Source organism: Periplaneta americana, chromosome 16 (assembly GCF_040183065.1).
Source record: "Periplaneta americana isolate PAMFEO1 chromosome 16, P.americana_PAMFEO1_priV1, whole genome shotgun sequence".
Taxonomy (NCBI): Eukaryota; Metazoa; Arthropoda; class Insecta; order Blattodea; family Blattidae; genus Periplaneta; species Periplaneta americana.
Window position 1 is genome coordinate 101,390,617 of NC_091132.1, and position 26,848 is coordinate 101,417,464.

General features: G+C 34.9%; 1 protein-coding gene across 3 annotated transcripts in view; it reads right to left on the reverse strand.

The window, feature by feature from the left end:
- LOC138690980 (calpain-B-like) overlaps positions 1 to 26,848 on the reverse strand; it is a 173,285-nt gene that overhangs the window by 124,396 nt on the left and 22,041 nt on the right. For 2 of the 3 annotated variants that reach the window (XM_069812598.1, XM_069812596.1), the window contains exons 2-3: positions 1,981 to 2,157; positions 510 to 579 (exon numbers count right to left, since the gene is read on the reverse strand). In XM_069812598.1, the coding sequence (XP_069668699.1) occupies positions 510 to 579; positions 1,981 to 2,157 (247 nt within the window). Of the gene's footprint in view, positions 1 to 509; positions 580 to 1,980; positions 2,158 to 18,070; positions 18,229 to 26,848 lie in introns of those variants that run through there. The other variant, XM_069812597.1, reaches the window with a different exon arrangement.

Consider the following 26,848-nt stretch of genomic DNA (forward strand, 5'->3'; position numbering starts at 1 on the left):
TTAGCAACACCGCTATTGCCTACTTTCTTTGCGCCAAAAGTCGAGAAGGCGTGGCCACGCCGGAAATAAGAACTGCTCGACTGTAGGTGTCACCAAAATAAATGGTGAGATATGAGTATTTGCACTACTTATTACCAACACGAAAAATCAGCACAGTGGAAACTTGAATATTATTTTAGAAACATTCAATTCAAAATTTTTTTAATAAAAAAAAGCTGTGATATAGAGAAAGATTTATCACAGTAATAATATGTTAATAGTGATTAGACAACGTATTACATACGTTTGAAATATTAAAAGAAAATAATATTTTAGTAGTTTATGATAAACATTGCAATTAAAATGGTTTAGTAATAGATCTGAAATAAATGTTTTAATAAACTGTTAAGTATTTTTTTCTAAGGAACGAGGCTATTAATTTGAAGAATGTGTTGTCTGTGCAATATATTTTATAGGCTATGTTTGTATTTGTATAAAAATTGCATTTATAGAATTATATGATTACTCACCTAATAAGCCTTGCTTAATATCAAATCTTGTGGCTCCAGAAACAAATAATTGAGGATTTTCCACGATTTCCTGAAACACAAGGTAATTCTGGTAGGTACTTTAAATTGTGTAATTCTAACACTTACGAACTTCCGCAACACAAGATTGGAACACTTTTGAATAATGGAAATTAGAGGATTGCCAAAAAGTAATTGACTTGACAAGAACATTTGCATTTTGAGGTTATGCTGTTGTTAGTGAGTGGTAGGTGTTTAAAAGCACTAGTGGAGTTGGATTAATGAATAACTGTACAATTAATAGAAGGTTATCTATAGAAAAACATGTTTTTATACTTCATAATTGGTAGAAACATGACCACAATTGTAGTGATGTTGTTGTGCTATTTGTGGGACGTTTTCAAGACACCGTATCCCCATCTCGACAAGATAATCACAAGTTGAATAAAAGGTCTGAATAGACTCAGTCGGTAGCGAATTTTGCTTGTTCAAGTAAGCTTACGTCTGTTAGTACATAAGATCTTGATATTGTAGCACGATATCTTGCACAGTCGATGTTTTGTACTTCTTTTAAAATCTGTTTTAAACATTTTATGTTTTCTGTATGTTATAATTGTTTAAACGTGAATCCTGTTATGTCTGTGGGTAATTATTTCTAGGGAGGTCCATTGGATAAAAAGAGAAGTCGTTTTAGCCTACTTGGTTTGTCTTACGAGTTAAGATCAATATTTGCAAATCTTTTGTACTGTCTGTATCGAAAATTTATATTTCTAAAGTATGATGGAAATGTTATAGTTGTACATCAAAAGGAATAACATTTTTGTTCTGAATTGAAGAGTATGATCTCAAAACGCGTTAAGTCCATTTTTATGAAAGTACTGGGTTAGTATTTTTATCCACCGGTCTACGGACTGAACAAATTTTCAAGTGACATTCACAATAACACAAACTTTTAGACAAGGACTGATGTTATTTTTGAAGAAAACAAGCTTAGAATATAATGATGAAAGTCTCAAACATAATCATATATAGGCCTATGTATAAAGTCCACACCTATGGAGTAACAGGTAGCGCGTCTGGCCGCGAAACCAGGTGGACCAGGTTCGATTCCCGGTCAGGGAAAGATACCGGAGTATTCCTTCAACCCAATATGAGAAAATGCTGGGTAACTTTCGGTGCTGAACCCCGGACTCATTTCACCGGCATTATCACCTTCAGCTCATTCAGACGCTAAATAACCTAAGATGTTGATAAAGCGTCGTAAAATAACCTGCTAAAGTAAAATAAATATGCGTTTAAATCATAGAAAAAATGGCCAAATGGACCGAGCGAGTTGTGGGATCACACTCTTCCATTGTATTTGTTTTATTAAGGATGGACTGAACGGAGAGACCTAAAGTGACGGTTTCTATTACGGTTTCAGTTTATCGACAAGTAGTTCGGACATCTGTTTGTTGGGCGAAGGATACTTTACCTGTGGTCGCTTCCATACGTAGGGCTTCGTTGCCCGCTTACTGAAGAATAACGATGAACTGTTAGCAGGGAACTCTGGATCTTCAAACAAGCAGTGCCTTTTTTTACAATCTTCTCTCAGTTCATAGAAGTTCTGTATTTCTACCCTTGTCCGGATGCCAGAGTCCTGTTCTCCAAGCTGTATGCAAAAATAAGTCTTACTATAGCAACTTTCCAGCTCATTATTTCACTAGTATGTTTTTTTTGTAAGTCATTTATAACCTAAAAATTATTCCCCGTCTGTCGGATCACAGTACAGAAATTTGGATTGTATGTTTAATGAATATGATCCTTTTTTCTGTTGCATTTGATATCTTATGTCCATTGTAAATGCAGGGTGAAAGGTGTTCAATGATAATAACGTCAAAGAGTAAATTCTTAAGATGAAAGGAACACAATTTTCCTATATCATTTCGAGTTATTTTTTATTTAACGGGAATTGGACATTGTTTCTAGAAATAATTGCAACATCGGAGTAAATTTATAATTTAGTAGCATTTGCCAATATATGGAAACACCCCTTCTCTGCTGCAATGCGGACGGTTAAGTAGTTAGTGTGAGCAACAGAACTTTCTCACGAGTTGACTGTCCATACATCCCGCTGCACTCAGATCCTATGGTGTAAAGTGATTTATTAATAATTACAGTACGGCATTAGAATACTCTTAAATCGTAAGTGTAACAGAAACATTATGTAAAATTATTTTTGAAGCTGGCAACTCAAATGTAAAAACGTTCATAAAATGTATATGTAAAATGTCTTTTAAAAAAGATAATGAGATAAAAAATTATCAAGAAAAAATATTATTTCTGGGAAATCTAAGCGCAAGGGAACAAAATTGTGGAGCACATTCCATTCACGTTAAGCTCAGGATTCGTTCCTTAAAAGGAATGACATTGGACAACTTCCAATCTGTATTATCTTTCGGTATTCAAATGTTCAGAAATTTTCAAAACTTTTCTAGGATTGAGATTCCACTGTCATAAAAAGTCATCCCCATTATAGGCCATGGAGGACCACAGGGTGCGGGAGGTTGAGCCTCTCACCTGTACAGGCAATCAGCATTAATAGTAGTAGGGATGTCAGTCCTACATGTTCTCCGCCTTTACCTCGAAGGAAATATCTCTGGTATTCATTTCTGTTAATGCCTGAGTAAACCACAGGACCATTGCGCGAGCGGAATGATTAGGATTACATCAGTGGAGAAAATCCATGACTCCATCAGGAAACGGACCCGCAACCTTTCGGCTTGCAGCATTACGTCTTAATCGCGACACTACACCGCTTCTCCGTCAAAGTAGCATTGCTGTAGCAAAACATGAGTTTTGACCATAAAATCTAAGATTAGCAACACTGAAGTCTCACGATAGATAGCTAAGATTATTTTTAATCCAAAATGTTTGAATTTTTCTTCAGTATCTATTTATCTGTAAATTACCAGTCCTTAAAAACAAAAGTTCACACTCTGAAAGTTATCCCAAGTATATTCTTCACCTGACATAATTAGGAATATTAAATCCGTACGTTTGAGATGGGCAGGGCAAGTAGCAGGTATGGGCGAATTCAGAAATGCATATAGATTGCTAGTTAGGAGGCCAGAGGGAAAAAGACCTTTGGAGAGGCCCAGACGTAGATTTAGAGGATAATATAAAATGGTTTTGAGGGAGGTAGGATAAGATGGTAGAGACTGGATTACTCTTGTTCAGGACAAGGACCGATGGCGAACTTAAGTATGTGAGGGCGGCAATGAACCTCCGAGTTCTTTAAAAATCATTTGTAAGTTGTAAGTGAAGAGAGTCTCTTTGGCAGAATAAAACAAGCGTAGACATTGTAAAATCTTTACGAATTTGTACAGTTTATATTCAAATGTGTTTTATATTAAAGAATTTATCTTTGATTTTCATGTAAACTGTTACTGAAAATGTGTAGTTTCTCTAAAAGTATTTTAAACTGGTTTATGGAATATACATTTAATTAAGATACTAACAATAATCAGCTCCACCAATATCTCATTATTAAGGCCGATGAGATTATGTACGTAATAGAGGCAGACAACGCCATCAAGCACAATAATTTGACACGCTGTTCACATTTTATTACTGCTGCTGATGATTTATTTAGTCTTGCTTTCAATAATCTGGGGGCCAATTATCTTCATGCATTTTTCAAAGCATTGAATCTTCCAGTTTATTTCTTTAGACATATTTCCATTTTGAAAGCTAATTTATTTTCAGTTATTCGTACTCTTGAATCCTTGCAAACCTTCTTTCAAAGCTATGTCTCTAGGCCGTATTCAAGAACTCCCTTCAACTTCACTTCGTTTTGATTTCTTCAAGTTAGAAGTTAAGTCACATAAAGTGCCCGATCCGTATTCAGACACAATAGGCCTACTTATCTTTCCCTTGACTAAGTGAAATGAAGGTAAAAAGCAAGTGAACTCGGTATTTGACGTAATTATATAATGACGTAGGGCTTCCAGCCTATAGCTGCTCCATGCGCAAATCATTCATTCATTGCTGGCTCCATTTCGTTTCAAACCTGCGATTTTCAAAAACATCCATTGAAATGAAAGGAACCGCAGAGGAAGGGATAGGTCTACATCAAAGAACTTGCTTATAAATATAAAGAAGTGGTGGAAAAGTAAGAAATCCAGGGATTCTATGTATGGTAAATAAAAATCTTACATTTCGGTATAAAAACTTTGTCAATTTCGGTGTTGTACAAAATACATTACTGAATATTCCTACAAAGACTGGAGGTCTGCATCATCAAATTAATCTTAAGAATCTTTGTATATTTTAATAATACTCACCCATTACCTACATTACACTTACACGAGCACTTAACATACATTCACCCTAGTACACGACATAACTCATCATGCATAACGTGCCCCGCGTAGTAGTGTGCAATTTGAAAATGGGTCACAGTCCTGCCACCTATTCGCAGTATGCGGAACCCAAATCACTCAAAGTGAAGTGGGTAGGCATTAGACACACACACAATACTTACAGTTTTCTTCACATTCTGTTGTGTAGATAAATTAGTGTGATAATCTCATATACTTTGTGTGAATAATATAAACTCATCATCATCACAATCATCATCATCTTATGCACTACAGCCCGTGGTGGGCCTCCAACATTCTTCATCCAGGTATCTCCTGTGTTTTCCTGTGTTCATGAATTTCGGACATCCATTTTAGTCAAGTCGTCCGTTACACTGTCCAGCCAACTCAATTTTGGTTGTCCAGGTCTTCTTTGGCCCCATGTCTCGCTGAAAAAAGTTATTTTTGGGAATATCTTTGTCATTCATCCTCATTAGATATCCTAGTCATCTTATTCTTGAGGACTTTATGGCAGCGACTATATATTGTTCTATGTACAATTGTGTAACCCATTATTATACCTCCTTCGCTATATAGTCCATAGGGTCACTTATTCAGAACTACTGGAACTATTTCAAAATTTGTCAATTTATTGTATCTTTGGTCCTGACTTTTCCCGTGGTTAGAAAGATCTGAAAATTGGTGTCAGATACCTTTGAACGCTAGTGTACTTGCCATTAGATTAAAAATAATATATAGGCTACAGCTTAATTTTAAAACATTCTTAACAACAGGAAATGTTGTTATATATTAAATATATATTATTCTCGTAATTGAAAGCATCAGCGGTTTCCCGCTGATTCTAGTGTTTTTTACAGTCATTAGGGGTGGATGAAATTTTGAATTTTATAACGCGGGTATATTTATGTATTATTGACGACACTGACTGTTACCTTCGTCATTTATTCATAGAAGTAAGTGAAACCTCTCTATAACGGACACTAGAGACCGGCAAATCAGACAAGACTTACGTCCGTACCTGCTTGCCGTCAGGCTTGGGTTCCGGTGACGCTACAAAGCAAGTTAACTTCTAAGACTGAACCCATTGAGCCCGGGCTTTATGGGTTCAGTCCAGGCGGGACCCAAGAAAGCCTGCCTGTTTGCTCGCATTATAAGGTAGAGTCACTTGCATTCACGGAAGCCAATCTGCATTGGTTAAGATGAAACGGTACTAGTTTGAAATCTAAGTTCGTTGGCTATTTAGTCACTTCAAAAAATCTCTATCTTATGGTCCAACACGGCAGATAATTCTTGAATAAAGAAACACAGTTTTACGATTTATTGCACTACATAATTCATAAAATAATAAGACAATATTACACATTTCATATTCCTGCAAAGTGTATCTGTCTGAACAAAATAGTAACTTGTGACTAGTAGGGAAGAGAAGGGAAGGGAAGGGGAACGGATGGGAGAGAAGAGAAGAGAAGAGAAGAGAAGAGAAGAGAAGAGAAGAGAAGAGAAGAGAAGAGAAGAGAAGAGAAGAGAAGAGAAGAGAAGAGAAGAGAAGAGAAGAGAAGGAAATATGTTGAAAAGATATTGGTAACTATTATTATGAATATCAACAATTATTATAGAAAAATATTTCATTTTAACTTTTTCCTTATCAGCAATTAAAAGCCTCATGAATACCTGTAAAATGTATAAAAGTTTTTCGTTCTTCAGAATATTGATTTGCTATTTAACTTCTGAGGGACAGATTTCTTTTTATTTATGAAGCTAAAAGTTTGAATGGTTTGCATTAAATTTATATTACTATGCTGAAAAGAAAGTGCAACTAATTTATAATAACTGTTGACATTTAATGGATATTATGTTGACGAGAAATAGTTTTCTTCGTCTTTATTAACGGTACGTTTCAGGAGACAACAAATTAAGTTTTCAGTAGTTTGTCTATATGTGTAGGCTTCTTGTCAGGTTTGAATGACTTGGTTCATATTTATCATGCATCTGAAAGCAGCAGTCTGGCGCAGGTCGGCGGAACCCAACAGTCCTTTCGGGTCACTCTTAGGACTGTTTGGGAGTCACGTGCAACCACACTGCCTGCCTGCTTGTGAGGGAAGGTTGGAGGAGGGCGAACGATACAAAGCGTAAGCCCGCTCACGGACGTAAACAGTCATGGCCAAGCCTGATAGACATTTTGCCTGTCTCTGATGAACACTATAGGGACTGAAAAAAGTGTCCGTAATGAAGAGGTGTCCGCATAACTGAACTTTTCAAAGAAAAAGCTTTTACATAATATAAAACTACTAGGAAAAGAGTTCTAAGCAGAAGAAGATATCAGATGATAGACGACATAAAGATATATGGATTATATGAAGAGACAAAGAGGAAGGCAAAAAGTAGGAAAGATTGGAAAATACTGGGTTTGCAGTGAAAGACCTGCCTTTAGGCAGAACACTAAATGACTGAATGAATGAATAGTAGGCTATGAAAATTATCATTTTACTCTTATATATAACTACTGAATTGAATGCTGAAATCAAAATTGTAGCACTGTAATAAATAAAGAAATCATACTTACACGGACAAATTATCGAACACTATCGCTTAGTGGGGGTCATGTATCGTTGAACGTCAGTGTACAGATTATGATGAATAACTGTCAAAGAGATTATTTTGTGACTATCTTGTGCTCCGCAAGAGGAAGCTGATAGCGTAGCAATGGATAATAAAAGTGCCGCATAGCGGAAAGAAATAAAACAGACGCACGTTTTTAATCCTACAAATTTAATGTCAGCTTGTACACTGGCGTTCAAATATATCTGCCCTTACTAATCGATAGTGATCGATAATTTGTTGGTGTAAGTGTGGATTCTTTAGTTATTACTTCTATGAATAGATGGCGAAGATAATAGTCACTGTTGCCAATCGTAGATAAATATACCCGCATTATAGAACTCAATTATTCATTCCACTCTACTGATTGTGAAATAACACTGGGTGTTGCTGGAAACCGCTGATATTATCTCATATGAGAATAATTTATACTTCATCTACATAATTATTTCCCCTGACTTTTTTAACAGCCTCAATAATGGTGCCACCTATTGAGAATTACCGGAATTCTTTTAAAGTTTGACAATTTTTTATATATTTGGTTCTGACTTACACCACAGTCTATTATATACAGTCACGAAGGTTGGGATGATTTTTTGCCAACGAGTTGCGTTTCTCGCGATAGTTGCTAGCCGCTTGGAGCGCTGTGAGTACTAGGAACAATAAACTGTGTCACTGCCATCGTGATCTAAAGGTACAGTTTGTTTACGGCGATCATCGCCGGGCGCACATCGCCAGCGTTTGTCGCAGGAGTTGCTAGCAGTTAAAATGAATGCGCACGGTTTCTTTAGAGCGATGATCGACAGCGCAGTTCGTTGGACGCGACGCAGATCGCTGGAGGTTGCTTCTGAAGCAAATTCAGGACGCACATCGCCGCATTCGTGTTCAATAATAGAGAAGATCATGTTGTAATATCGAATATCTAATCTGTACGCGTTAATCACGATAAAACAATATGGCTTCAAAACGTATATTTAGCAACTTCTCAACAATAAATGATGATATTTTAATTAATTTTGTTTCATTCTGTCCTGTATGATATAGGTTCTAAAGAATATATAAATGCAATAAAAAAGAAATGTTGTGGAAGGAAGTTGGTGAAATTATAGGGAAGAGTGGTAAAGTATCTTATTTTCAAGACAGGCTAATATGCGAATACATTAAAAAAGCAATATTACAAATTAACTTTTTAATAACAGTGTTTATAAAAATGCTGAAATGAGTGTTTTTAAAGCAGGGGCATATAAATAGGGTGTCAAGAGAATCTTTTCCATGAAATTTCAACCTTTAATGACGATTAAGTAATGTATGGCTAATTAATTAACATACTTGAGACTATTTTAAAATTCAAATGACGTTGTCTTATCACTAGATTTAAGTCGAATAGCTTGGCCATAGCTTGAATATTTAAACCACTAAAATTTATAACGAACGATGTAATTTATTTTGTTGACATGGTTTGCTCGCTCGGAAAATATTTTTCCAGAAAAGCTACAATAAAGAAGACATAATATTCTTTCCCTTCACTAACTTCTGTGAGATATGGCTACATACATTGATACATACGTGGTTTTAGTTTGTAGCCACAAATATTTTCAATACGGAACCGTATAAAAGTAATTTAATACCTACCTATACATTCTAATGCACTGTTGTAGCTCCACCCCACTTGTTAATAATTACCAACATAACATGCGAGAGAGACAGGACGAAAGTGTACTAGGGAAGTGGTCAGTTTCCTTAGCATTGCTCCTGGACCTCTCGAGTATTATATTTGTAACAAGTAGACGGAGGGAGGCTACAGCAGTGCATTAGTCTAATTTACAGGTAGGTATCAAACGATTTTTATGTTGAATGTGTGTGGCTGGAAACTAAAACCACGTGTTTATAAATATACATCTCAAAGAAGCCAGTTAAGAAAGAAAAAACTGTGCCTTCTTTTATATAGCTTTCTTGGAGAATTGCTTTCTTTCCCATACGATCCTACTCATCAATAGCAATAAACCTGTATTTAGCATCAACCAATGCAAGCAGTACTAGTGAGTGAAAGTTTTTTATAATTGAAGTACAAAGATCCACTATTATTGGGACACACAATACGACAGTGTTTACCGTCCAATGCTCCGCAACAGTTAGGAAAGTCCCACATTTCATAAAAGTCACTGGCAATAAATAGTTTTCATTTTATCTTTAGTTGGGTTTGGCAGATAAAATTGTGCTAATTTCTCGCAAAGTATTTTCAAAATCTCTCGAATTATTCTGCTGATGTAGGAATGTGAAATTCTGAAAGTGAAGGCCAAAGATCGAAATGATTCCCCAGTAGCCATATAACTGAAACAGAAAGTAGGCCTAATTGTATTTTTTTATTTCAGTAAATGAATGCAAAACTAGGTGGAAAAGTCTCAGGGATGCTTGTAATGGGAAAAAGAAAAATCTGAAGCAGGGCACAGGTTCGTCAGCTGATCCCAATTGCCGATGGGAACACTACGAAAGTATGGCATTTTTGGATACAGTTGAAAATGAAAGATGGACTATAACCAATGTTTCTGTGCCATTGGCTATAGACGAAGAGAGTACTGATTTAAGTCAACCTCAAGAAACTGATGTAGGCCTACTGCAAGTAGACGAAGATTATGGTTTATCAGCCGAACAAAACGATCAATGTGAAGTTCGTCAACAAACATCGTTTCCTGAAAGGACTAAGAAGAGAAAACGATACAGCGATTAAAGATTTTGGGAGTCAATGGAGAAACGAGATCACGAACGGACTCTCTTGTTAGAAAAACTTATGGTCCCAGAAAAAGATGATAATGGAGTACGAAGTTTCTTTGAATCCATGTAACAAACAGTTACAAGTTTCCTCCCTGAATTTATTGCAGAAGCGAAGGCTCAAATATGTAAAATTGTAACCGATTTAGAAATTCGAAGTATAAGAATGAAGCAAGCTTCTCAACATTTTTTAAAATTTGCGAAAATGGCTTTAAAATTGAAATTGTTACTTTTGTATTAAGTTATGTATGGACTAGAATTATTGCAGAATTTCATATTTCTAAAAATGATATAATTTAATAAACTGAATAGTTGTTCTAACATTATAATTGCATTATTATTTACGGTACCTTAAAGTAATTGAAGATTTCTCTGCTGCACTTATTGGTTTTTCAAAAAATGAGGTAAGATTTCTCTTCACATCACTTTCAATTAAAACAAAATAAAATTAAACTGCTCTATGGTAACTCTAAAATATTCTTTGAATTTAATTTGATCAATAGGTAGATGTCTACAAATTAGATCATTGAAACATCCTTCTGTATGTCTGGTTTTAAACATATACAGTAATTGGTTTGTAGTCTCTGTCTATTAGTGGACATATATTTAATTCGATCATCATCATCATCATCATCTTCTTCTTCTTCTTCTTCGTCAAGAAGTAATATAGTCATTAGTTTTTCTTTACTTAAAGCCATTTTAGAACTTGTAAATTCTCAAGTTCATTTTTAAACAGCTGGAGACAATCGATATTAATCTGCGATGTCCTCGATTGACTGATTGTCGTTTCTTAGAAATCGATTAATATCTACAGCAAAGACGGCGATGTTCACTGTTAAAGGAAACACCTCAGCTGACGTTGTGCGCTCGGCGATGATCGCAGGCGATGTGCGTCCGGCGATGACAAAGACGTTTTATAGTTTAACCGGCGATGATCGCCGAAAACAAACCGTACCATAAGGCAGGCCATGTGACTCGCTTAACCCGTTTCAACCATATAAATTAATTGGAATGAATGAAGAGTAACATATATTTCTCTAAAATGTAGTGTAATTGCATTAATAAAATTTAAAACAATGATTAGGGGACACTTCAGACATAATTCCTTGTGAGTTAAGGTGTAATATTATTTTTGTTGTGAAAATTACGTTGTTCGTTTGTGTAATACCTGCCTTTATTTCGATTAAATATTGCGAAATTCTAGTACAGTCATTTATGCACGATTCAATAATTTTCAGTTACACCGAATGAATATTTAGATATGTTGAAATTACAGGTTATGTTTACTGTACCAGTTGCCCCTTTCTGTCTAATTTTAGTGGTCTCCAATGTCCTGTCACTACATATGTATGTTATGTCATATGGATATTATGGGTTATGTTTACTATATTTAACTTATATTCCTATATTCGCAATTATACATTATAATTAAACATAATGTCATGTATGACACCCGTCACATTCTATTTGTCTGTATTTTAATACTACAATTGAGTACTGAATTATTGTATTTATCTACTACCTAATAGGCGAAGTAACAAAATCGTACGTACACTAATTTCATAAGAGTGGTATGGTAAATTTTCTGTCTACAATTAAGGAAGGTAGATGTGCTAAATTAAAATCACAATATAAATTCGTTTTTATTGAACCTCAAAATAGCTTCCATTCTAAACTTGAAATGTTGACGCGAACAGATTATGTTAACATGTAAAATTCTCTTCACATTCAAATAACACAGTTTTGTAATTATTTCTGCAACATGTTATGCAACAAGAAGTAAACGGAACTTATGGACAAATTACACTAAATAAAGCTTAGCAGTGATAAGCAATTAAGTTATAATATAATATTTCACTGAGCTCCATACACTGAAATAGAAAACCCGAACAAACATTACGGCCTGGTCTAAATCGAAAAAGCATTGACTGTGCCGTATTTCGCATTTTTTTTTAAAAGCTATGTAAACTGTGAAATGTTCGTTATCCGTTGTAATAACTGTAAATGGATAAAATACAATAATTTGAATAATAATATGGGACAAGGAGACGTTTGTAATACTATAAATTGTCAGAAAAATAGGTTAGAATTATCCTTCTTCCGAAAGATCCAGGAAGGTGAGTTTATAGAATATGATATATATTTAATGAAAATAATATATAAACCTTATGTACTTCATATTTCAATAGTGGAAGAAAAGTGTTAATTTTTTCAAAAGAACACGATATCGAAAGTACAATACATTTTATGGTCTGCTGGGGAAAGGGTCTGTGATGAGGCGATAGTAGCGGTCCTGGTGGTTAGCAACTATTTATGGATGCGTATTTCAACTGTCTATATTTGCATATTTGTAAGTATTAAGCTTCTTGACTGTATATAGTAGACTGTGCTTATACCGTGGTTGGAAAGTTCGCTTACACGAATATAAAATCGTAGGTCGGGTATCTTTGAACGTCAGTTTACACACAATGTAAAAAGATGATCCACAGAAGAGGTTAGCTTAATATAACTGGATCATGCGCATTGACCAATCATTTCTTCAGCATATCTTATTCCATGACAAATGCCTATTATTTCTGGATGGGTATGCTCGTACATAAAATTTATGATGAAGAAAACCCAGATGGATGCGTGGATCCTATAATCCTAGTGTTCAAGAAGTAGTGATATGGTGATAATTATGATTGTTGTTTAGTTAACTGCCTGAAGACAGTCTGAACCTCACAAGTGATACCAACAATGCACCACTTAGGGTCATGTTTATTAGCAGAAATTTAATATAGTAATGTTGTAACGTTATGCTGACTGTATCTGATAGTATACTGTGATTAATAAGAGATTCGTTTGAAGAAAATAAATTTATCATTGCCTAGTAATGCCATTTTTTCAAAGTGACTTTTGTGTTATACAATATTATGAACAGTGAATTGGAATAGTAGCAGTTTTAAAGAAACTTTTCTTATGTAATATTTTTCATAAAAATCAATAATAAGCGAGATACTTCGATTTATTTAATTAAGCCCGCCTTATAACACCTCTTTTAAATAGAGTATTTTGCATGACATATAGCCTAAAATCTAAGTTACAACGAACTCAATTTATACTCCAATTTTCATATAAATCGGTTCAGCCATTATCGCGTGAAAAGGTACCAAACATCCAGACAGACAGACAGACAGACGTACAAACAAAAATTTCAAAAAAGCGATTTTCGGTTTCAGGATGATTAATTATACATGTTGACACCAATTATTTTTGGAGAAGCGAAAATTACCAGAAAAATTTCGGTTACAGATTTATTATTAGTATAGATTATATAGAGAGAGTGTTTGTGTGTTTCTATTTGGCAATCTCAGGAAACTATTTCATAGATTTAAATAATTCTTTCATAATTGGAAAGTGTAGTTCCTTTAGATGGACTTAGGCTCATGAGTGACTCGAAGACTGAGCACAAATACATATAAGGTGGGACTAAACAGAACCTTACGCACAGAAAACTTTATATACTGTCAAAACTAATAATTAGCTATATGTACTGCAGTTAAATTTAAGCTATTTGGAGGTACCGTATTGAAATTTGATGTCTCATTAGCGTTGCGTTTTTTTATGAAAGAATGAAAGCCATTGATGGAATAATTTTACAAATATACACGCGTCACTTATTAAGTATTAATTGTTCAGTAACATAACAGTAGGCCTAAATATATTTATTGCTTAAATACGTATTTGGGTGTGCTACGGCAATGTATACTTACTAGGTAACAGTTCTGTGTAGTGCACAATACTCCATATTGAATAATTAACAAACCAACAACTTTAGCATGACTTGTGGTTTGTAGACCATAATAAATGTTACAATAGAAACAATTAACAACATAGGTATTTCAGTCATAACGTCATACAATACCAGATGAAGCTATGAAGTAATTACATAATTAAAATACGACTATTTGGTCTAGGGAGCATCCGTTTTCGTTACAAGAATAATTCGTTTAACATGTTTGAAAATTAGTCTTGAATACGTTGCACTGCTGGAAAAGTTTTTCTTCCTGAGATTCAAGAGCCTCCATAACCAAAAGGGATATCTTATGCCAAGTTTTACAGTTAGATGGCAAGAGCGTTCCATGCGGCCCATCATGTTGTACGGCTATATTATGTCATATGCTATAGTTGATTGCGTTCTCCCGCTTGTTGGTTTTCTGTGTGTGTCAAAATTATATTTATAATTATTTTGTATAACTTAGTATAATTTAATATAATTCAGTATTTTCTTACCTCATAATTTAATTTAATTTATTTTACAATAAATAATAGCGTAAACTTGTATAATGCTGAGCGATTCTTCTTAAGAGATGGATGGGGAAATCTGCAATATGCAGAATATATCCATAGGGGAACATGGGGCAGGACGGGGTAGTTAAAGTTTGAATCCTTTTATTTGGTATCAACTAATGTAAATGTATGGGTTTTATGACATATATGCTTTTATTACACTGTAAACAAGTAAAAAAATATGCACTTCGAGTGAAATCCAGTCATTATAACCTTAAAATAAATTAATTTTTCGATATGTGTGTTTTGCCCCGTTCTGCCCCACGTATGGGGCAAAATGGAGTATCTATTTTTTGTAATAATTGAATGGCAAAAGTGACAAAAATTATTATACTGAAAGTGTGAATACTACAACATTTTACAAGTTTACTTGAGAAAAAATCATTCGCAAAATACGCAAATGTGCGTGGCATCCTCGTCTTCACTGTCTGCTCCTGCGCAACAATTGTGAGTCCATTTCAGACATGATACGCATCTAATCCAACCTTCTTCTGACAAACAACAGAACGAACAACCCATTACAGGAGGTGAAATTTAATTAAATATGACGTGGGGGCAGGACGGGGTACTGCCCTGTTATGCCCCACCCCGTTTTGCCCCACAGTCACAATTTCTAAGTTATGAGGTATTGGCAGGAAAAATAACGCACGGAATTTAAGAAAGTTTCGGAATTAAAAGCCAGGCAAGCACTCTATAATATGAAATTAAAATAAATTATCTAAATAAATCTCATTTCTACTTACGTGTGACGAGAGAACACTTTAAAGTTGCAAATGAATGATACAATATGATGCAGCAACCGAATAACATACAACGGATGCAAGGAATGGCAGTAAGTGTTGTGTGATGATATATTTACATGAGTTGACGAAGTTCTAAAAAAATTCGGTAGATTACACTACTTGTTGGGAAGATAGAGGCTATGCCCCGTCGTGCCCCCCTACCCCGTCCTGCCCCATATTCCCCTAGATACGAGTAAACTGAATATTCATTAATCTAAACGGGAACTTGAGAACGAGGTGCACGAAGAAAAATAAATAAATAAAATAGGAACTTTGTCGAAGGTGAATATTGCCTCTTTGATCATTAGTATTTTGAGTACCATACGCCAAAAACTAAATATGCAGCCACCAATGTGTGTGTGTGTGTGTGTGTTTTTTTTTTTTAAGGGAAGGGACTTCGAGATTGAATTCCTCGTATTTTTTTCTATAGTTGCAGAAAGATCAAATGCAATGTTAGATAAGATGATATAATATGACCGCAATATCACGATTATTCCTGTGTTTTGTAGGTTAAGGACATGCAGTTTTGAATACTATGTACCATGACTTTGAAAATTGGAAGTAAAAATATGGTTTTAAGAAACAGTATACAGCATATTAAAAACATTACTCACGAAATGTATTTCATTATGGATCGTCCTGGATAATAAACATCCTAGTTAATCAAGAGTTCACTTCGGAGAGTCCTAGAAGTACTGAATACAATCTAAACTAACATAGCTTGCTGTCGAGGTTGCATATGCTTATATTAATTTTTCTTTGCCCTCTTCCAAAATGAAACTGTAGCCAGCAATACCTTACTTGAAGTAGGTATTTTTGTTTAATAGCTAGCACTTTCGAGGCGCAATTTAATTAGTTAAATGTTTAAGGTTTAAAACATTTATTCAGAATATTTCGGGACCTGAATGAATACAAAAGGCTTTCCCTGGTTTTTACATATAGGAATACAACAAAAATTTGGCATTTTGAGTTGTTTTTAAGAGTATAATAGACGACGTAAATCCTCAATGTTTATATACCGGAAAACAAATGCACACGCAAAGCGCAACCCTCAAAGTACACGCGCGCTATCTGTTGGTGCTAGTTCAGGATATCCTTATTAAAAACATATGCAGGTACTTATAGTAGTATATTCGTTATCAACACACGTTTTAAATAATATAGGGCAGTACAAGACCTTATTTCAAATGTTATCGTTTAGTGACAAAGTCTTCTTCCAGCTGAGAGTAACAACCTTCAATTCTTACAAATATATACTATTTCAGACGCTGTTAGCTCTAACATAATACCAAGCTTAAAAGTAGAATCAATCGAACAACTCCAGAACCTATTGCATGGTAATAAGTTACATTCATAGTTCTAAATACAACTTTGAAAGTAATTCAGGAGCAAAAGACTTATAATTGATAATAAATTAATTATTCAGTAACCATAACAAAGCTGTATTTGGAAATATAACATATTTAAGTTAATTATTGTTATTTATAACAAGTGCAACAAAGCGCACGGGAAAGGCTAGTAATCATATAAAAAGTAAACTGTCCGCATGAAACCAAACATTTGAAACACCTAATCATAAGAAATTGGTTTGCTCAGTATTAGAGATTAAAATAATTAATATCGGATGTATATTCAGGCCTTGGTGGATAGGCTGCAATGTCAAGGCTGCAAAGGAGTACGGAAAGTGAATGCAAGCTTAGCATATATATATATATATATATATATATATATATATATATATATATATATATATTTAAGAATAATATTTTAAATTGAAAAAATTGGAGAATTTTTATTTATTGCAGACCTTACTCTGATAATAATATCATATGGAAACTCATAGTTCTTCGCTTATCACTGCAGAGGCACGAGATAACATTTGTGAAACCTGATCGTGTTTAAAAGATCCGCAAGAGCCTTGAATCTAGCAGAAGATAATGCTGATAAGTACGAGAATATTGTAACCATAGTTACCAAGTTAGTCTCTAAACAGATTCCGTTCATTTCTAAAAATAAACATAATAATACTTATATCATTACTATTCCAGAATATGATCGACAACATGAAGAGCAGAAGAGGGCATTATATTAATTTGTCATTGTTCTATATACAATAACTAGTAGAACTTGAAACTGAGCAAACACAAAAAAATTTTTGAAACCGAGAATTATCTCAATACATGATACGTTCATCGATATTAAAATTAGTTAATATGAATTTTTCAGAATCTAAAAAAAAAATACTATTGGATAATATGTTAATAACCAATGAAATACTCCTGTGGTTAAAATATTCAAGTTTAATGACAGTGAAATTAGGAAGCAAGCCTTTGAATCAATAGGATGCAACGTCATATTTTATAGTCTTTATTGGATCTTTGTCATCACATAGACGTCATTGACGACGACACGCATTATTCAGGGTGATTTTCTATATGCTGTTAGGTTAAATTTTGTGCCTTACATTTGATTTTGCATGTTTCATGAATTGCTCTTACTAATCAGTTCTAATTAATTTTAATGAAAAGAATATTAAATTACAGAGTCTAATATTTATATTAGAGAAATACTGTACATCGAAAAAATCTCTTCCTTTAAAGTAATCCATCATCAATTTTATTGACTATTATAACTTCCAGCCACATTCCATTTTTCCAGCCACAATTATCACTTGATCTGCTAAATAATCACAAAATATACACTATGGCTATAAATACTGAACCTGAAAAATCTTGCTGCTCTTTTTCTCCAATATCTTTTGAGGCATGATGCGTATCCATTCACTCGAAATCACGGTGTCAAATGTTGTCGGAAGACAGCAATGCAACTTATGTGCAAAATTTGATTTATCTCTTATCTATATGATTCACTGTCACTGCACTTATCATGACCTTATCTTTTCATGTTTATCAAAGTAGCATTGTACCTATTGAACAACGAAGTGTTTTGTGTGCTGATTGATGCGGGTTGTGATGAAATAGGCTTGTTTTGCTATAATCATCTTGTGCAATGGGAACGTATTGAAAGTAAAATGACAGACTATTTTACTACCAGGATATAATGACCATTTTGGGAAAAGACTTGTCACACCCTAATATTTATTGGCCCAACAACTCTTTTAATGTCACTCATCTGATCAAAAGGGAAGGGATGAATTAACTCAGTTTTTTGTAGAAAACTTTCTGAATCTCAACATTGATCTATAAAAAATTGCATTGAGTGTGAGATTTTCAGAGAATGGAACCACATTTAACTTAAAGACTGTAATAAGCCTCTTATTTAAGGAGGAGATACAGGATGTCTTCTTTTTTAAATCGAGGTTTCGGGGGAAAATAACTATGAGTTTAAGGGGAGAGGATGGTATTTTTTTTTAACTTTTTTCCTATTTGGTGTAAAATATTAATTTTTTTTATGTAGAGAGCTCATAGCTGTGGCAACTTAACCAAATAAAAATATTTTGAAAAAAAAATTATTTGGGGGTCCAAATTTGAAAAAATATATCCAATGCAGGATTGTACTAAAACCGATATATCTAAACCATTTTTAAAGATAGATTCAAACAGTTTTTTGCAGTGTATTTGCAAAAGCATGTTCTACAAACTATCTAACAGAATTTTGATATTAGTCCCTGCGTTTGTAAAATAAACAATTAAAATTTAATAACAATTTTCTGATTTCCTTTCTTGCAAACAAACGGACGTATTTTTAAAATGAAATCAATTAACAAAATTCTGTTATAGAGAAAAGTTTCCTAATAGTCTAAAGAATGTGTGTTCTAAATGTCATGCATGTATCTTTAACAGTTCAGAAATTATATCCATTTTTGTCTGGCAATGTAGCAAAAAAAAAATGAAGTTACTGGAAACCGATAAAAGTGGGTGTGTGATTTAAAAATCCATAGCGCAGGAAGTTTAAAAATGACGTCTCAACATCCGATAAGAGCACAAATACCCACAAAATGTTATGCAATGCATTCCACATATATCAAAGGGTATTTTAAAGAAGAAAAAATTTTTTTTTGAAAATTTAATTTACCGCAAACAACAATAAAAGTGGGCGAATGATTTAAAAATCCATAACGCAGGAAGTTTAAAAATGGCGACTCAACATCTGATAAGGGCACAAATACCCACAAAATGTTATGCTATGCATTCCACACATATCACAGAGTATTTTAAGGATTTTTTTTAATTCACTCATTTTTCACCAAAAAATACCATCCTCTCCCCTTAAGTTGCGAAGAATCTATAGAAGGAGGAGGACGTGGAATCATAGCCCAGTTTTCATCATTACTATAACTGAAATGAAGCCCGCATTTACGTAAAACTGCAAACATATGATGAATTACAAAGCCTTTGTGGAATAAGAATTATTACTGGAGAATACTGTGCGTCCTATAGGAGCCTGAAAATCTCTGACTTATGCAGAATAGATTAAGACAATGGTTACGATTATAACATAGAACTGAATCCAATGAGAATTGCTACGAAGAATAAGAAAAGAATGTCTTAAAGTATTGTTTTTTCTCAAGTTTAGAGATAAACATAGGCCTAGATGAATATTCTTTACTAGTATGCTGATGTATTGGAAGTTATTACTGTTTTTCCGAATAAGAAGCGGCATGCAGGATGCAGTGATGCTGGCGGAACGTCTCAAACGGAAATGGAGCGGACACGTGAGTAGCCTGGACTGTAGCAGGTGGACCTATGCCTCACCATGTGGGACCCACGCATTGGGAAAAGAAGCAGAAAGCGTCCAAGGAGAAGATGGTCGGACACTTTCCGGACAGAGACTAAAGAGACTGGAGCGCAGCGGGCGACAACAGCGAAGAACAGGCAGGCATGGAAAAGACTGGAAGAAATAACGAACACTATGTAAATTGTGTATAGTTGTGTATTGTTTAAATAGTTCTTTTTGTGTGTTAGCTTCGATAGTTTGTTTCTCTGTTTAGTTGGTATAATTTATATGTTTAATTATATAGTTTTTATGTGTTTAGTTTGAATAGTTTTTGTATGCTTATTTGGCACAATATATGTGTTCAGATTGTAAAATTTTGTGAAACTAAATTGACACTACACTAGAATTATTCACAGTTTTATTCCACTCGCCTGGCCTGTTAGCACAAAACTGAGAATAAATGAAAGAAAATGCAAGAGGGTTGGAAGAAGTAACGGTACAGGAGGTCAGTAACCTGCCCGGATCCTTGACAATAAGCACAGAATAGTGACATGGTTAGAGAAGCTTCATCCCCAACGATGAAAGAGTAATCGAACGGAGAAAAATTATCTCCGGCGCCGGGATTTGAACCCGGGTTTTCAGCTCTACGTGCTGATGCTTTATCCACTAACCCGGGTTCAAATCCCGGCGCCGGAGAGAATTTTTCTCCGTTCGATTACTCTTTCATCGTATGATGACGCAGAATATCTGCATGGAAATATCATTTGTACTTCGGTACATTAAAATAATATATATTCATCCCCAACGCCTGAGAAAGAATAGCGAAAAGTCTTCCAGATCATTGCATGTACAGTCATAAAAAATTATGCCATGCTTCGTACAGTATTATCGCAAAATTAGAAATGGTTTGAAAGAATTTAGCAACCGTTACGTTTAAAATTATCCGTTTTAGTAAGATTTTTTTACCTAAATGGTGCCCAGAAATGATTCCGTTTTCGCGTTAGGCAGTTTTCCGTTACATAGGAAATCATTCCGTTCCCAAATTTATTTTTCGTTTGTACAGGTTTCCTTTTTACTTTTTAGCAAGATTTTACTGTAATAGTACATAATAAAATTGTTTTTTTTTTGTGTCACCAACACAATTATTACATGTACATCAATAACGCTTTCTTCCATGTCAGAGGCGGGCAAAATGTAAGGAGCAATTGATGCAGCCTACATGTCAACGAAACGACAAGGTGGGCAGAACAAGAATTACATTACCGGTACTGATAAGTACGGTTGGTTGGGGTGTAGCCTGATTTCACCGCGATCACAGAGTTTCTTTTGTGTTTCAACATACATCTTACCCGCCTGTGATATAAGTAAAAATTCAAATGTTGTCTATTTCCGGACATGTCTTTCTAGTGAGAATCGGTTGGTAGGTTGCTATAAAGAACCTTTCTATTCAGTATGTTACCTAATCTACCAAGAGTTCGAATTTCAGACTTATTAATATGCAAAATAAAACCTAAGTTATATATAATGTGGAAAAGTAATACGTATTTGTGCATCCTGCCCCAAGTCATGACGCCACTGGTGGCCTGAGGGTCGTCCTTACATTACAATGGTGCAGATATAGTGATAAATGAATTGAAATTTAGAATGTTTCGAGTTCACTGAGTTTGAGTGCTTTCTACCCTAGGATTTTTTTTTTCCGAGAACCAAAACCTAGCAATGCAACCAACGGTCACGATATATATTGAGGTAAATACTTTTTTGTCCTTAAATTAATTTAAGGAAATAATTTCTTATCAAGAACAGCATGATACCATCTCTAAAAGAATGATGCACCTGTCAAACCATTGTTTAACGTTAACAAGCTGCAAGCGCCAGAATTCTCGTCACCGGAACTCTAGTCACTATAATGACACATCACTCCTTTTTAGTTACCCGGCTTTCTGGTCAAAAGCAGTGGCGGCTGATTGACTGAGGCAAGTGAGGCCGGGCCTCAGTCACTTGGCTTAACTGAAATCAAATTGTGTGTTTTTATATAATGTATTGGTTATTTGAATGAAGCATATATCGCTGTAGAAACATTTGAAAACTTTGTGATGGATATAGATCTGTTTTGCAGTACAATTTGTTCCTGAGGCCAAGACCGCTCGTGCCGCGTCTAGTTTCTGCATTTCGTGCGTCTTCGCGGGCTTTTGAGGTTGCGCTTAAAACATTGCAGCTGAGGCACAATTCGTCTGGCCTCGTGGCCTGGTCAGCTTTCACTCCTCCCATCCATGGGCCGGCCTGAAGGTTAGAGTGGGGTGGGAATAGCAATGGTGACTTGTCTTCCTAAATAGGCCATAAATAACAAAAATTCCAGTTCTTTGGCAGGCAGAGACCCACACTATTCTCTCCCCTTATGTCTTAGTTTATAACTTAAGCGAGGGTGTTGTACTATTGTACTTCGTAGTACAGTAGTGAATCTGGGCCAATGTTGTTATGTATTTCGGGAAAATATAAACAGAAACAAATATGAGAAATAATGCTAGTGTAGTTAATTCATTGTTAGAGTGTCCTTTCTCGAGAAGAATTGAAAGAAAGGAAGTGTTAAATAAAGAGAGCCTATCGAGATACCTACGACATCGCTGACAATTTTTCTGACAGATAATCTTAAAACGCGAGTTTCTATTGCATCCTGGTATGGGCAACATAAATGGTTAAGTGGTAATGTGGTGCAAAATAAACGTTTCTGTTGGCCTTGTTTGTTGCTGTCAAAGGAAAAAAATAAAAAGAAAAGAAAAAAGGGGAATTTCAACACACAATATGGGTTGCTTCATCACACTGAAACAATCACTGAAACTCGCAGCATAACAGCGTATTTGGTGAGTGATTTATTTTAGTACGTTATTTTACGACGCTTTATCAACATCTTAGGTTATTTAGCTTCTGAATGAGATGAAGGTGATAATGCCGGTGAAATGAGTCCGGGGTCCAGCACCTAAAGTTACCCAGCATTTGCTCATATCGGGTTGAAGGAAAACCCCGGAAAAAAGCTCAACCAAATAACTTACCCCTACCGGGAATCGAACCCGGGCCACCTGGTTTCGCGGCCAGACATGCTAATTATTATTTTTCATTAATAGTAATAATAATAATAATACAGTAATAATGATATTAATGTAATAACAATAATAATTAATATCATAAACAAACATTTCCTATCGAAGGCACTTAAACTATTAGTCGTCCACAAGCATTTATGGTTGCCAAGGTCACACACTTTCCCTTCTTCTTACTGCAAACTTACTCACCCTCCTGCCACCCTAATGGGCTGGGGACCGGTTCTACTGTAAAAATCTGAACTTCCTACACTGCAAAGATAAAACCGAAATTCAGTATCTTGTGCTGTGCTCTTCTGTGTTACGTGTATAGCTGAGAGTTGTCTAAACTAGTGATGTGATATTCTGTTTTATAGACACTTTTTCAAGCATTCAATAATCAATGGCCGAGTGATTAGTCTCTCTGCCTTGCACCGTGGCGACCCGGGTTCGATCCCCGTCTGGATGGAGAACAAAGTGGGCGCGAGGGTTTTTTTATCGGAGTTCTCCCATTTCCTGTCATCATTGTCATTCCACCAATGTTCCATAATCACCGTCACTCTGTAAGTTCCCAAGCCAGGTGTCCAGAACAAACAAAAAGAAGTCTGAATGTTGTATAACTTATGCTTAATAAACACTGTTATGCTTCACAGTCTAAATATGCATAGCCAGACAAAAGAGATCATTTTTTATGTTTACAAATATTTTTAATATCTTTCTAGCAGTGAGTCATCTGCTATTTCTTCCATGCACAATAAAACTCAAGAGTTATGGAAACAGATTTTGGTGTTAGTTTAAACATTTTAAGAAATGTTTGTAGTGACGCGATTGAGTCCAAAATGATCCATGCCCACCTTTCCGTTCTCCTAACCGTCTCATTATTCATTTTCCGTTTCACAGTCTCGTCCATCATCTAATTTTCCTCTTGATCGTCCCTTCAATCAGTTTACTAGGCCTATTATTAATCTCGTCAATCTTTTTTTTCTTCCCTCCATTTCACCTATAGTTGTTTCTTCATTAATTTTTCTCTGATCAAATTAATTCAGTTCTGATTGATCTTTCAGCTATTTCCTTATTAAAATGTTCTCAGCAATCTGTTCATGCCATCTCGTCAGTAGTTCTACCCTAATAGTCCCGGATTTTATTTTCTTTTCCATTGCCTTAAATCTTTTTTTATCATCTCTTGTCACTTTCGTCCCAATCATTTAATCACCCCTGATCGTCTTATCACTTACTTTCTCCTGATTATCTCGTGTTACTGCAACACTATTTCATAAGCATTTTTTCACAAATGACGAGCCGCTCTCTAGTATATTATAAACGACCTACAGACCTAAATGGAACTGAGACGATCAAGAATGAATTGACAAGATAAGCACAAGGGGACTGACGAGATTATTTTTTGCAGTGTAACTTGCAAAGGGAAAAGTTCGTGAGGAGGGTGGGTAAGCGGCCGAAACTACGTACGACCTTGAACACTAAGTCTGTGTTCCACATTAGTTGCATCTGGCCTCACCCACAATTTCGATCACCGGCCGCTACTAGTCAAAATGTCTTTTTGTCACCAGCTTTCTTTGTCATTTCGACCTTTCTGTCACCGCTCACAGGGTCACCGTTTTGTAGAAATTAAAGGTGAATCATCGTACATGCAATAAAAATTTAATTACGTTATAGTGTATATGCAGCATTTTGTAATTTATGTTTCAAAATTTCCAGCCAGATTATGCCCGATGGCTCTTAGATAAGCCAGCGCGTCTCCTATTTTGTAATCTGGGTATCGTTCAATAATGCGATAAATCCTTTTATCCAAATCCTCGTACTTCATTTTTTTTACGCGGAATGGGCTGTCCTCCTATTTCACTCCGCAGTAACTGTAGGACAGAATGTAAGGGAGGATGAGGTTTTCTTATGAGTGTTCAGGCGCCTTTACTATCCTTCACATGTGTTAATGGTTCGAGAAAGATTTTCTCTAGTTCTTATATAACAGTTCCGTACGGCCAGGGGAAACATTTGCCGCTGTCTGTCTTTACCGCGTTGATAGTTGTCTTCCACATATGCATAGTTTAAGAGCGGAATTAATTCATCGACAGCAGTGGCTTCCAAATCTTCAAACTCATCGACAATATCTTCCTCAGGCACATGTGCAAGACTTATAAGCGAATGAAATTGCGACCTGATCTCAATATTTTCTTTTTTCGAGTATTTTCCTGACAGTCCCTCAGCTTGTAAATGCCTATGGAAAGGTTGGTCTACATGGAACAGACAACCGGCTAAATATATTTCTGAAAAAGCATTCTGCACAATGCTCATTGAAGTTCTTTCATAATCAGTTGCAACAATCAGAGTTTGCAAATGATGTTGAAAACGTTGGTGTACTTCTTCTTTAAACGATGTAAAAGTTCTTCATAAACTTGCCTAGATTTTTTATGAGTGTCATCGTCTGTCCGCGGTCTTGGACATGGATCGTGTAATGTTGAAAAAATTGCATACGCGTGTGTAAAAATTCTCAAATAACAATAAATGAAGTTACTCAGCCTAAGCAGACAAGACATAGGCTTATCACGTGACCACAAAAATAGAATAAATGTGATATTTATATTTGTATTAGTTTTTCACCAGTTTAATTGAATTTTTACTTGCGATTATGGTTTCAATTTAGATTATAAGAAACAGTGTAAATTACCACTTTGATTATGTAATATGAACTTTACATCACTAATAAAAATGTTGTAAACATATTTATTACGCAACTACTTAGATAATGATACTCCTATTATTTAACTGGTTGCGTAATTAAATTAAATTAAAAAAAAAGGAATCGATTTAATTTATTCTTTCATATCTTACGCGGGATTTCGATTGCACTAAACATTCAATTGTTGCAGAATTTGCAGCATTTTAAATACCTGAATCTTCGTTTGAACTCATTTTAACAATGTTTATTTATTCTAGTAGGCCCTACTGCTGTTTTTCTGTTATGAACAAAAACCTATAGTGTTCAAAACTAATAAACAAACAAACGAATCGCCTCTAGCAGGAAGAAACTAATAATATTACAATCGCCTCTCCACAAAAGACATGCTCAAAGGTAATAAAAATAACACAATTATTACAAAAATTATTTTTTATCGAAGTGGAACTTTGTATGATATACTTATCATAACTTCATAGTACAATACTCCTATAAATAAGTGAAAATATACCAGTGGTACCTACTATAAATTAGAGGAGAGCCAAAATTGAGAACTAGTAATTTGCCGAGAACGACAATGCATTTTACAGTACTGAAGCTTAACAAAATACGTGGATTTTTAATTATTGTATTTAGAACGAATATTATTATTATTATTATTTTATTATTATTATTATTATTATTATTATTATTATTATTATTATTTAAATATAAAATAATTAACACATTTTTAGTATTCATGAAGATCAAGGGCGGATTCTGATACTCTTCTGCAAAATCATATCAATACGAGCAGGTTTATTTCTTATTCTATTTCATCTCTAGTGAGGTCGACCTGGTTGGCGAGTTGGTATAGCGCTGGCCTTCTATGCCCAAGGTTGCGGGTTCGATCCCGTGCCAGGTCGATGGCATTTAAGTGTGCTTAAATGCAACAGGCTCATGTCAGTAGATTTACTGACATGTAAAAGAACTCCTGCGGGACAAAATTCCGGCACATCCGGCGACGCTGATATAACCTCTGCAGTTGCGAGCGTCGTTAAATAAAACATGATTTTAA